We start from the raw sequence: 12,228 nt of genomic DNA on the forward strand, positions 1-12,228 counted from the left end.
TTGGCACAGGAGGGTCCCCCTTTCCTAGGATTTGAGCAGGTTGGAGTCCAAGAGCAAGCCCAGGATGGCTGTGGGTGTCAGTGTCTCAGCCTTGCAGGTACCCTATTGACGGCCCATGGAGGGTCCAGGGCTGAGATGGGCAGAGCTGCCTGGTCTGAGTCTGACTTATTCCTGTGTGGTCTGTAGGTAAGAGCCCAAGTGGGGGTGTCAGGATTGACAACCTCGGAGCCCCTCTGGAGGTGGGGATGTAGGACATTGTGCAGTGGGTGGAAGAAGCCAGCGGCCCCTGAGTGGGGCCGGGCAGACTCGGGTGGTCAGGGCAGAGCGACCCCCACCAACAGCAGCAGCAGCATTGTCCCGCCCAGCAGTGGCAGCGAGAATCTGGCAGCTGCAGGGCCCGAGTCCGGGACGCTGCCGTTCTGGCCGGCAGGGGGCGCCAGGTCGCAGGCCTGGTAGGGCTCCAGGCAGGCGGCGAAGGCCATGACGTGCGCCAGGTAGTTCTGCTCCTGCACGCCGTGCACCAGGTGCGCCTGCGGGCCGCGCGCGAACACCGCCACGTCCTCGCCCGCGTGCGTCTCCAATGACAAGGGCACCGCGGCCTGCTGCTTGTAGGTGGGGTTGCCTGGCAGGAAGAGGCGTTGAGGGACCGCGGCCTTCCCCCTCCCCACCCTCCGGCTCCCCTCCACCCGTGTCCCCAAGAAGACGCCATCTCCCTGGCCGCACTCACCGCTCTCAAGCTCGGTGACGTCGGGTCGGTTGCCGGAGTTGAGCACGTAGCCGGGGCCGTTGCCGTACAGGATGGACGTGTAAGCCTTGCCGTCCTCGGCCTTGAGCGGGGCCAGCCCTGCGGGGACAGGTGGCACCTGTGCTCCCACCGACCTCGGCCCGCGGACACCCTGTGTGCCCCGCTGGCACCTTTTGCCTGGTCACCAGCTAACTCCCCGCGAGAACCCTGCGAGGCAGGTGCTGTCATTGTGCCACTGACAGGTGAGGAAAGCGAGTGTGAGGCGTCTGCCTGGTCACTGATGCAGCAGCACCTGCCACCGTGCCCAGCCTACCGAAGATGGAGGTGCCCCGCAGCGTGTATCCGCCGAAGGAGAAGACGTGGGAGTGGTCGGCGGTGACGAGGGTGAGCGTGTCCTGCGGGCTGGTGAGCTGGCCTGCCTTGTCGATGGCAGAGTCGAACATGACGGCCTCGGTCAGAGCCTGGTACGCCCTGCCCGCGTGGTGCCCGTGGTCAATGCGACCCCCTGCAGGAGGCCAGTGGGAGGGTATGAAGCCGGTCCTGGTTCGGCCCTCCCTCCCGAGCTGGCCAGGTGACTCCACCCACCTTCCACGAAGAGGTAGAAGCCGCGGGGGTTCCTGCTCAGCAGGCGCAGGGCCACCTCTGTCATCTCCATCAGGGAGGGGTCCTGCACTGGGTCTCGGTCCATTTCATATTTCAAGTGCTCAGGCTCAAAGAGGCCTGAGGGACAAGGGGGCCAGTGATGAGGGGCTGGCTGGATGGGGGGCATGCACACATGCACACACGTTGCTGTGGGGGCACCTGAGGGGTCCAGGGCAGGAACTGGGGTCTTACCCATGAGGTGCGTCACTCTGGGGTCCTGGGACGCCTGAAGGAGCTGCTGGCGGTTCCACACATACTGGGCCCCCTGGAGGGAAGAGCCCAGACTCAGCCCACGACCCTGAGACCTGCAGCCCTGCCCTGGTCCCTGCCCTGGCCCTGGTCTGAGTCCCTCACCTGGTGCTTTGCCAGCCACTCCTGCACCAGGTTGCGTCCATCCAGCCTGGTTCCATTTTGGGTGGTGTCACTTGGGTATTCAGGGTCTGGGGTGCCCTTGGGAAACATGAACTTGCGGCCCCCTCCGAGGATCACCTGTAGTCAGAGAACCTGGGCAGGTGGCCTTGGGGCTGAGGGCCTGCTGCCCCTCCTCACCGACAGCCCCCAGCTGCCCATCAGGTCTGTAGAAGGACCTGGGCTGTACCTTCTGTACTCCATTTTACCCAAGAGGCCAAGGCAGGCCGCAGGGTTCGGACAGTTAGATGCCTGGACTCTGGCCAGTCCGGTCCTGCCCTTTGATGACACCACTCCCCTGGCCTTTGAGCTCACGTCAATGTCCATGTTGGAGATGAGCTGCGTGGCGATGTCCTGGCAGCCCTCCTGCAGCGCTGAGGCTGGCATGTTGGCATCTGAGTACCAGTTGCGGTTCACCGTGTGTGCATAGGTGCCAGCTGGCGAGGCATGCTGTACCGTGGTGGTGGTCACCACTCCCACGGACTTCCCTGGAGGTGGCAGAGCTCGGGGTGGCCACACAAGCCCTGTGGCCTACCTGGTTCCCACTGCCAGCCCCATACCCACCTGCTTTCTTGGCCCGGTACATCACAGAGATGACCTCGTTGCCACGAGTCGTGTTGCACTGGCCAAAGCGGGCGGCTGCACTCAAGCCGATGGTCTTGTAGTTGCCCTTGACCCCACACAGGTAGGCCGTGGCTGTGCCGGCGCTGTCTGGCACCTGTCTGTCCACGTTGTATGTCTGGGGACAGAGACACTCTCCTCTTGCTCTGGGGCAGACATTCAGTCCTGGGCCCAGGCCTGTGGCTGGTCCTCACTGCCCTGGGCCCCTAACTAGTCCCCGGCTCTCTGGGGTCCTTCCCTGCCCAGGAGGCCTCCGTCCCCAGCCCCTGCCCAGGAGGCCTCGGGTGGCCCAGTGCTCACCTTGGACAGAGCCATGTATGGGAAGTGGTCCATGGCCAGGGGCGTCTCAGGCCCCAGCTGGCCTTGCATCTGCCCCTTTAGGATGCGGGTGGCTGTCACTGTGGGCACGCCCATCCCTAAGGAGCACATCCCCGTCAGGTCTGAGCCCCAGGGCTGGTCTGGACCCAGCTTTGGCCCTGGGTGCCAGGCCCGTGAGCGCCAGGGGGTGGACCAGCACGGGGCACTCACCGTCCCCCAGGAAGATAATGAGGTTCCTGGCTGAGGTCTGAATGGGCTGTAGCTTCTTGGCGGCATCCAGAGCCTGGGCTGCCTTCTGGTTCCAGAAGGCTGGATTCTCCTCCTCCACTGGCCAAGGGGAGAGTGGGGGCTAGGTCAGCCGGGGACTGGCCTGTGGAACGGGGAGAGGGGCTGAGGGCACCTCCTACCTGGGATGACACTGTGGGACAGCTGTAGCCTCAGGCCCAGCAGCAGCAGCGGCAGCAGAAGCCAGGCTCCCTGCATGTCTTGGATGGCGGTGGGTGGCAGGCTGGGACACCAGGGTACCAGCACAGGCTGTCTGGGCTGAAGTCAGAACAGGAATCCGCCTGTCTTTTAAAGTCTTCTTGTCCCTCCCAGGCCCTAGGCTGCCACCCCACCTGTCCTGCCCAGAATGGAACACCTCCTGCTGGGGGCAGTGTCAGGGCGGGGCTGAGCCAGCCTGGGGCAGGAGCTTGACAGGCTTTCCATTTTGGGCCCCAGGGGTCTTCTCCAGGTGGGTGGGGCAGCTTCCCTCTGGTGAGGGGCTTTGCTCTGAGCTGCCAGGGCCACCACCCCTCTGCTCTGCTGCCTCCTGGGACACAGCACCCTTTGCTTCTGAGAGCCGGCCCGTCCACACTCTGCTGGGTGCTGAGGGGGGCAGGCTTGGGCACACCACCTGGGCCACTGGCCTGGTTGTGGCTTCCTGATGCCACCTCACCCATAAGTACAGTAAAAGATGCTGGAAGGGCGACTGGGCTTCCTGGCCACTCCATTGTCTTTTTTCCATGCTTGACCTGGGCAGATGGGGCTCCAGGAAATTGTTCTCAGGGTGACTATTGTGTAGGAAAGGGTGGGGTCGGTGGGTCCCCTTGCCTGTGTCTTTAAAGATGGCCTGTGTGTTTGCTTGGTATCCACGCCTTTGCTCAGAGCAGCAGGTGGGGGTGGAGTCAGTGCCTCCGGCCAAAGAGGCCTGGGCTGGATCTTCTGAACAGCAGACAGGCCTTGCCCTTGAGCTTGACCCCAGTTTCCCTTGGACAGGTAGATGGGTCCCAGAAGTGAGTTTGATCTTTGCAGGCCCTGGGCACACCCACGGGAGTAGTCTCTGATGAGGACCTGGGAGGTTTCCTTAGTGTCACTAGTGGTTAAAGTATGAGATGTGAGAGTTAGGTAGTTTCTCAAATGCTGGTGTATTCACTGCACACAGCCATCCCTAGATCTGACTCTGGTCCTAAGGAAACTCTAGCCTCACACCCGACACCCCAGTGCTCACCAGGAGAGGAGACGTGTCTTTAGGCAGGCTTCACTGGGATTCGATCTGATGTAGACAATTCACCGCAGGGGGCACGTGGAGGCTGGTGGCAGGCTTCTTGTTTGGTCCTTGGCTCAGCTTGCCAGGGGTTTCAGCTGTCTGGTGACCTCGGGTGTCCTCAGCCCTCCGCCGGTCTGTCCCCTGCTCTCTGGTCTGTCTTCTTCTAGTTCTTCTTGTGTCTGTCCAGGCTTGATAAGGTGGATGGCCCTTGGGGGTATCGGGTGTGGTTGCTCTAAGCTACTTCTGATTGGTTGCGCCCCATTTTGCGGGTCTCTCATAGGTTACACCTTTTTTAGGGTTACATCATTGGTTTTTTGCACAGTCACACATAACTGCAATTTTCATATAATATTCATATAGTAACTTTCTATAGTAAAAATATAACAAATCAAGGTAAAATAGTAAAGATCCATACAGCCAAGGCAAACAGGCCTGCCATTCATAACATTTAGCTTAGGGCTGAGTCAAAAGTGCTTCTCCATCCTAGGATCCCACTTCTGCGGTACCTGTGAAGGAATTAGAAGCAGGGCCTCAGATTTCCGTACAGCAGGTTCAGAGTAGCATGGCCCTTAATGAACACCCTTCAGCCTCAGAAGCGCAGGACAGCCCGTGGCAGGCTGAAACGGGGTGAGCCTGGAGGGCTTTATGCCAGTCACAAAGGGCACCATCCAGTCCCACTCAGACGAGGGTCTGAGCGGAGTGAGATTCCTAGAGACCAGGAGGGTGTTTCCCAGGACTGGGAAAGTGGAGCCTGGGACAGCTGAATGGGACAGGGCCTCAGCCTCGAGGACTAAAGAGTTCTGCAGATGGGTGCCCCACCCTGTGGATGCACTTCACAGTTCCGAGCTTAAAAGTGGGGGTCCCCCCACCCCGGGAATCAGCCCCAGGGCCTGCGGCGCTCTGGGTGGTGCTGTGTTGAGCTTCCCTGGGCCTCTAAGGGGCTGCATTGTGTTCTGTGTTTTTACCACAATTTAAAATGTTTCCAAAGGGAACAAAGCCATCCTCAGGTTCTGCCTGGGCTGCCTGCCTCCAGCAACCTCCTTCCTCCTTCCCTGAGGGCTCACCACCCGAGCCACAGGCCTGGCTCCAAGGCAGGCGCCTCACTTGCTGTCCACCCTCTGTCCCCACCTCCCCCTGCCTCCTGTGAACTGAAGTGTTCCAAGAAGCTGCATCTCCATGAAAGGTCTGCAGAGTGCTTGCCCGTGGCTGGGCACACTGTGGCCGGACAGGCAGGCTGTTGCAGGGGGGTGGGGGGCAGAGATTATCTTGGGCATCCTTCTGCCCTTGAGGAGCTGTTTACGTAATTTTTTTTATTAAAATATTTTTTGTTTTTACAGACACATTTTTATTCACTGTACACAATGGAGTACAACTTTTCATTTCTATGGTTGTACGCAATGTATATTCACACCATTCATGTAATTGTACATATACATAGGGTAATGCTGTCTGTTTCATCGTACTGTTTTTCCATCCCCACCCCCTCCCACCCCTTTTTCCTCTACACCACCCAAGGTTCCTTCATTCTTCTTTTCCCCTGCCACTCCCCCATCGTTATATATTGTCATGCACTTATCTGAGAAAACTTTCGGCCTTTGGTGTTTTGGGCTTGGCCTATTTCACTTAGCATGATATTTTCCAACTTTATCCATTTACCAGCAAATGCCGTAATTTTAGTCTTCTTTATGGCTGAGTAATATTCCATTGTGTATATAGACCACAGTTTCTTTATCCATTCGTCAATTAAAGGGCATCTAGGTTGGTTCCACAATCTAGCTATTGTGAATTGAGCTGCTATGAACATTGATGTGGCTGAATCACTGTAGTATGCTGATTTTAAGTCCTTTGGGTATAAACTGAGGAGTGGGATAGCTGGGTCAAATGGTGGGTCATTCCAAGCTTTCTGAGGAATCTCCATACTGCTTTCCAGAGTGGGTGCACCAATTTGCAACTTCACCAGCAACTCATGAGTGTGCCTTTTTCCCCACATCCACACCAACACTTATTATTGCTTGTGTTCTTGATAATGGCCATTCTAATTGGAGTTAGATGAAATCTTACTGTGGTTTTTATTTGCATTTCTCTAATTACTAGGGATGATGAACACTTTTTCATATATTTGTTGATCACCTGTATATCATCTTCTGTGAAGTGTCTGCCCATTTCCTCAGCCCATTTATTGATTGGATTCTTTGTATTTTGGGTGTGAAGTTTTTTAAGTTCTTTATGAACTTTGGAGATGAGTGCTCTGTCTGAAGTGTGTGTGGAAAAGATTTTCTCCCACTCTGTAGGCTCTCTTTTCACACTGTTGAATGTTTCTTGTGCTGAGAAAAAGCTTTTTAGTTTGAATGTCCCATTTATTGATTCTTGCTTTTATTTCTTGCACTATGGGGGTCTTGTTAAGGAAGTCTGGTCCTAAGCCAACATGATGGAGATTCGGGCCTACTTTTTCTTCTATTTGGTGAAGGGTCTCAGGTCTAATTCCTAGATCCTTGATCCATTTTGAGTTGAGTATTGTATAGGTGAGAGATAGGGGTTTAGTTTCATTCTGTTGCGTATGGATTTCCAGTTTTCCCAGCACCATTTGTTGAAGAGGCTGTCTTTTTTCCATTGTGAGTTTTTGGCACCTTTGTCTAGTATGAGGTTACTGTACTTATATGGGTATGCCTCTGTATCTTCTATCCTGTACCATTGATCTACCTGTCTGTTTTGATGCAAATACCATGCCATTTTTATTATTATTGCTCTATAGTAGAGTTTAAGTTCTGGTATTGTGATACCTCCTGCATCACTCCTCCTACCCAGGATTTCTTTGTTTATTCTGGGTCTTTTGTTCTTCCAGATGAATTTCATGATTGCTTTCTCTATTTCTATGAGAAATGTCATTGGGATTTTAATTGGAATTGTGTTAAATCTGTATAGTGTCTTTGGAAGTATGGCCATTTTGATAATATTAATTCTGCCTATCCAAGAACATGGGAGTCTTTCCATCTTCTAAGGTCTTCCTCAATTTCTTTCTTCAATGTTTTGTAGTTTTCATTGCAGAGATCTTTCACCTCTTTAGTTAGATTGATTCCCAAGTTTTTTTGTTTTTTATTTTTTGAGGCTATTGTGAGCAGAGTTGTTTTCCTCATTTCCCTTTCAGATGTTTCGTCGCTTATGTATAAAAATGCTTTAGATTTATGCGTGTTGATTTTATAACTTGCTATTTTGCTGAATTCATTTATGAGGTCTAGAAGTTTTCTGGAGGAGTTTTTGGATCCTCTCAATATAGAATCATGTCATTGGGCTGGGGAGATAACTCAGTCGGTAGAGTGCTCACCCTGCAAACACAAAGCCCTGGGTTTGAGCCCCAGCACCGCAAAAAAAAAAAAAAAAGGAATCATGTCATCAACAAATAGTGACAGCTTAAGTTCCTCTTTTCTTATTCATATCCCTTTAATTTCTTTAGTCCTTCTAATTGCTCTGGCTAGTATTTCAAGTACGGTGTTGAATAGAAGTGTTGAAAGAGGGCATCCCTGTCTTGTTCCCATTTTTAAAGGGAATGCTTTCAGTTTTTCTCCATTAAGAATGATGTTGGCCATGGGCTTAGCATAAATAGCCTTTACAATGTTCAGGTATGTTCCTACTATCCCTATTTTTTCTAGTGTTTTGAGCATGAAGGAGTGTCGTATATTGTCGAACGCTTTTTCTCCATCACTTGAAATAACCATATGACTCTTATCCTTAAGTCTATTGACATGATGGGTTACATTTATTGATTTACAGATGTTAACACATCCTTGCATTTTAGGGATGAACCCCACTTGATTGTGGTGCACAATTTTCTTAATATTTGGATACAGTTTTCCAGTATTTTGTTAAGGATCTTTGCATCTATATTCATCAAGGATATTGGTCTAAAATTTTCTTTCCTTGATGTGTCTTTGCCTGGTTTGGGTATGAGGGTGATATTAGCTTCATAGAATGTGTTCGGTAGGGCACCCTCCTTTTCTATTTCCTGGAATACTTTGAGAAGTATTGGAATGAGTTCTTCTTTGAAGGTCTTGTAGAACTCGGCTAAGAATCTGTCTAGATTTTTAATGGCTTCTTCTATTTCATTGCTTGATATTGATCTGTTTAAATTGTGTATGTCCTCCTGGTTCTGTCTGAGAGGAGCATATGTCTATAGAAATTTGTCGATGTCTTTGATATTTTCTATTTTGTTGGAATATAGATTTTCAAAGTAGCTTCTCATTATGTTATGTATTTCAGTGGTGTCTGTCGTGATATTTCCTTTTTCATCATGAATTTTAGTAATTTGAGTTTTCTCTCTCCTTCTCTTTGTTAGTGTGGCTAAGGGTTTGTCTATTTTGTTTACTTTCTCAAAGAACCAACTTTTTGTTTTGTCAATTTTTTGAAAAATTTTTTTGTTTCCATTTCATTGATTTCAGCTCTGATTTTAATTATTTCCTGTCTTCTACTACTTTTGCTGTTATTCTGTTCTTCTTTTTCTAGGGCTGTAATGTTAGGTCATTTATTTGTTGACTTTTTAATCTTTTCTTGAATGCACTCCATGCAATGAATTTTCCTCTTAGTACTGCTTTCAGAGTGTCCCAGAGATTTTGATATGTTGTGTCATCATCTCATTTACCTCTAAGAATTTTTTTATCTCCTCCCTGATGTTTTCTGTTATCCATGTTTCATTCAATAGCATATTATTTAGTCTCCAGGTGTTGGAGTTTTCTGTTTTTTATTTTGTCACTGATTTCTTTTCTTTTCTTTTCTTTTTTTTGTCACTGATTTCTAATTTCATTCGATTATGATCTGATAGAACACAAGGCAGTATCTCTATTTTTTTGCATTTACCAAGGGCTGCTTTGTGGCATAACATATGGTCTATTTTCGAGAAGGTCCCATGCACTGCTGAGAAGAAAGTGAATGCACTTGTTGATGGATGGAATATTCTATATATGTCTGTTAAGTCTAGGTTATTCATTGTGTTATTGAGTTTTGTGGTTTCTTTGCTTAGTTTTTGTTTGGAAGATCTATCTAGTGGTGACAGCGGTGTGTTAACGTCACCTAGAATTATTGTGTTATGGTCTCTTTGAATCCTGGAATTGAGAAGGATTTGTTTGATGTACAGGGATGCACTGTTGTTTGGGGCATAAATATTTACGATCATTATGTCTTCCTGAATTATGTTTCCCTTAAGCAGTATGAAATGTCCTTCTTTATCCCTTCTGACTAACTTTGGCTTGAAGTCCACTTTATCTGATATAAGGATGGAAACCCCCACTTTTTTACTGAGTCCGTGTACATGGTAGGTTTTTTTCCCATCCTTTCACCTTTAGTCTGTGGATGTCTTTTTCAATGAGGTGAGACTCTTGAAGGCAGCATATTGTTGGGTCTTTCTTTTTAATCCATTCTGCTAGTCTATGTCTTTAGATTGATGAGTTTAGGCCATTAACGTTCAGGGTTATTATTGAGATATGATTTATATTCCCAGTCATTTGGCTTATTTTTGGTTATCACTTGGCTTGATTTCTCCTTTGAATGAATTTTCCTTTAGGGTAGTTCCTCCCTTTGCTGACCTACATTGTTATTTTTCATTTCCTCCTCATGGAATATTTTGTTGAGAATATTCTGTGGCGCAGGCTTTCTATTTGTAAACTCTTTTAACTTTTGTTGATCATGGAAGGATTTTATTTCATCTTAAAATCTTAAGTTTAGTTTTGCTGGGAATAGGATTCTTGGTTGGCAACCATGTTCTTTCAGAGCTTGAAATATGTTGTTCCAGGCCCTTCTAGCTTTTAGTCTGGGCTGAGAAATGTTCTGATATCCATGTTGGTTTCCTCCTATATGTAATCTGATGCTTTTCTCTCAGAGTCATCAAAATCCTATCTTTATTTTGTATGTTAGGCATTTCATTATAATGTGTCTTGCTGTGGATCTGTTGTGATTTTGTGCATTTGGTGTTCTGTGAGCCTCTTGTATTTGATTTTCCATTTCATTCTTCAGGTCTGGGAAATTTTCTGCTATTATTTCATTGAATAGGTTGTTCATTCTTTTGGTTTGTATCTCTGCGCCTTCCTCAATCCCAATAATTCTTAAATTTGGTCTTTTCATGATGTCCCATAGTTCTTGGAGATTCTGTTCATGATTTCTTACCATATTCTCTGTTTGGGCAACTTTATTTTCAAGATTAAATATTTTGTCTTCATTGTCTGAGGTTCTATCTTCCAAGTGGTCTAGTCTGTTGGTGATGCTTTCCATTGAGTTTTTTATTTGGTTTATTGTCTCCTTCATTTCAAGGATTTCCATTTGTTTTTTGTTTGTTTGAGAATCTCTATCTCTTTGTTGAAATGATCTGTTGCTTCCTGCAGTTGCTCTTTCAACTGCTTATTGGTATTATCATTCATTGCCTGCATTTACTCTCTTATCTCATCCTTTGCTTAACAAATCATTTTAATCATGCATAATCTGAAGTACTTTTCTCACATTTCTTCTACCATATTGTCACTGGTTTCTATTAATATAGGATCTAGATTTGTTTGGATCATTTTCTTCCCTTGTTTTTTCATGTTGTTCATGTATCTTCCCCGCTAGCAGTGCACATCTGGGGTATTGCAGTTTACCCGCTATAGGCTTATAGTGACCCTATAGGTTTCCAAAACCTTTTCTTTAAGGGGGAGATTAATATCGGCAGTGCCCGGTTCAGACAGTATGCAACCCTAAACCAAATAACCCCTGTGAGGACCTTAATAATATTGTCATAATAAACAGAATGAGTTAAATTATTATTTTCAGTATAACAAATAGATTTGCAATAAAGTCTGCAGTTTCTAATGGAGGACAAAGAGGATGTGGAGGGCTGTTAATGGGACAAGGAAAGAATATATAGAAGTTCTAGATCACAGAAAGAGTGAAAGTGTAATCAAAAGAAGTTGGTTGTTAGCATGCAAAAAGGGAGAAAGAGACTCTGAGGTAACAGGTAAACAAAGGGAAAAGAGAACAAGAGAAGTAAAGAAATAAAAACCTAAAATTTTTCAATAAGGAGAAAAAAGAAAATCTACAGTATAACAGTCATATAGTAATGAAACCTCCCAGTGTTCAGTAGCCTGATGTATGAGAGGTACCTGACAATGAGCTTCAAGCCTCCAGCAGGCTTCTCAGGATGGATTTTGCCCCACCTACAGATGGGAGATAAGGCTTCCAGGATTATCCAAGATGGCTGCTCTGGCTTCCAAATGTGTTGGCAAATGGGGAGCTGCAGCTCGGTGTGTGGGCGTGGTCGGCTGGAGGTCCTGGAGGTAGGGTGTGGTCGTTCTGGTTGTGGGATCCTAGAGGCCGGGTGCAGTCAGTTGGTCTGGGGGTCCTGGTGGCAGGGAGCAGTCGGTCAATGTGAGGACCCCAGAGGCAGGGAGTGATCGGTCTGACTGAGGGATCCTGGAGTCAGGGCTCAGTCATGTCGGCCAGGGTTCCTAAAAGTCCTGGCTGTTGTCTCAAAATGTCAGCAGCCACGTGTAATCAAACCTGCAGGTACTGTAACAGTGAACTTCCAGGCAGCAGCAGGCAGCTGGCGCTCCACTGGCGGTCTGCTGACTGCCTTCGGAAAATCCGGAGGTGAACCTCCGGTGGTGGGTGGGTAGGTGAAAGGCAGGTGATGGGCAAGCAAGCAGCAGGCAAATGGTGGATGATAGGCACCAAACAGTGAGCAATCTGCACTCAAAAAGTAGTCCATATGCTGACTGACTGCAGGTGATCACAGTAGACAAACAGGGTACACAGCAGGCGATCAATAAGCAGCAAAAACTGCCTCACCAAGAAACAGATATCCTCTGCTTGAAACCCGAGTTAAAGAGCGACAAGGAACGCTTGCCTCCCTCTACTCCGCCATCTTGGATCTCCTGAATCTTACTTCTTATAATGACCTTATTAGAAAACATGGATAATGAACCAGGAAGAGCAGGTTCAAAGAGGTTAA

At 48.5% G+C, this 12,228-nt stretch overlaps 1 protein-coding gene across 1 annotated transcript; it reads right to left on the reverse strand.

Annotated features, from left to right (window-relative positions):
* Nucleotides 1–314: 314 nt before the first annotated feature.
* LOC306655796 (intestinal-type alkaline phosphatase-like) lies at nucleotides 315–4,823 on the reverse strand (the record flags this gene model as incomplete). The annotated part of the gene is made up of 12 exons (XM_079130406.1): nucleotides 4,224–4,823; nucleotides 3,142–4,088; nucleotides 2,945–3,061; nucleotides 2,717–2,832; nucleotides 2,360–2,534; nucleotides 2,111–2,283; nucleotides 1,742–1,876; nucleotides 1,580–1,652; nucleotides 1,331–1,465; nucleotides 1,059–1,250; nucleotides 728–844; nucleotides 315–622 (listed from the first exon to the last, which is right to left on the reverse strand). The coding sequence occupies exons 2-12, from the start codon at nucleotides 3,215–3,217 to the stop codon at nucleotides 315–317; spliced, it is 1,617 nt and encodes a 538-aa protein (XP_078986532.1). The 5' UTR covers nucleotides 3,218–4,088; nucleotides 4,224–4,823.
* Between the last annotated feature and the right edge of the window lie 7,405 nt (nucleotides 4,824–12,228).

This window comes from Sciurus vulgaris, assembly GCF_902686455.1.
Source record: "Sciurus vulgaris genome assembly, chromosome: 3".
NCBI lineage: Eukaryota > Metazoa > Chordata > Mammalia > Rodentia > Sciuridae > Sciurus > Sciurus vulgaris.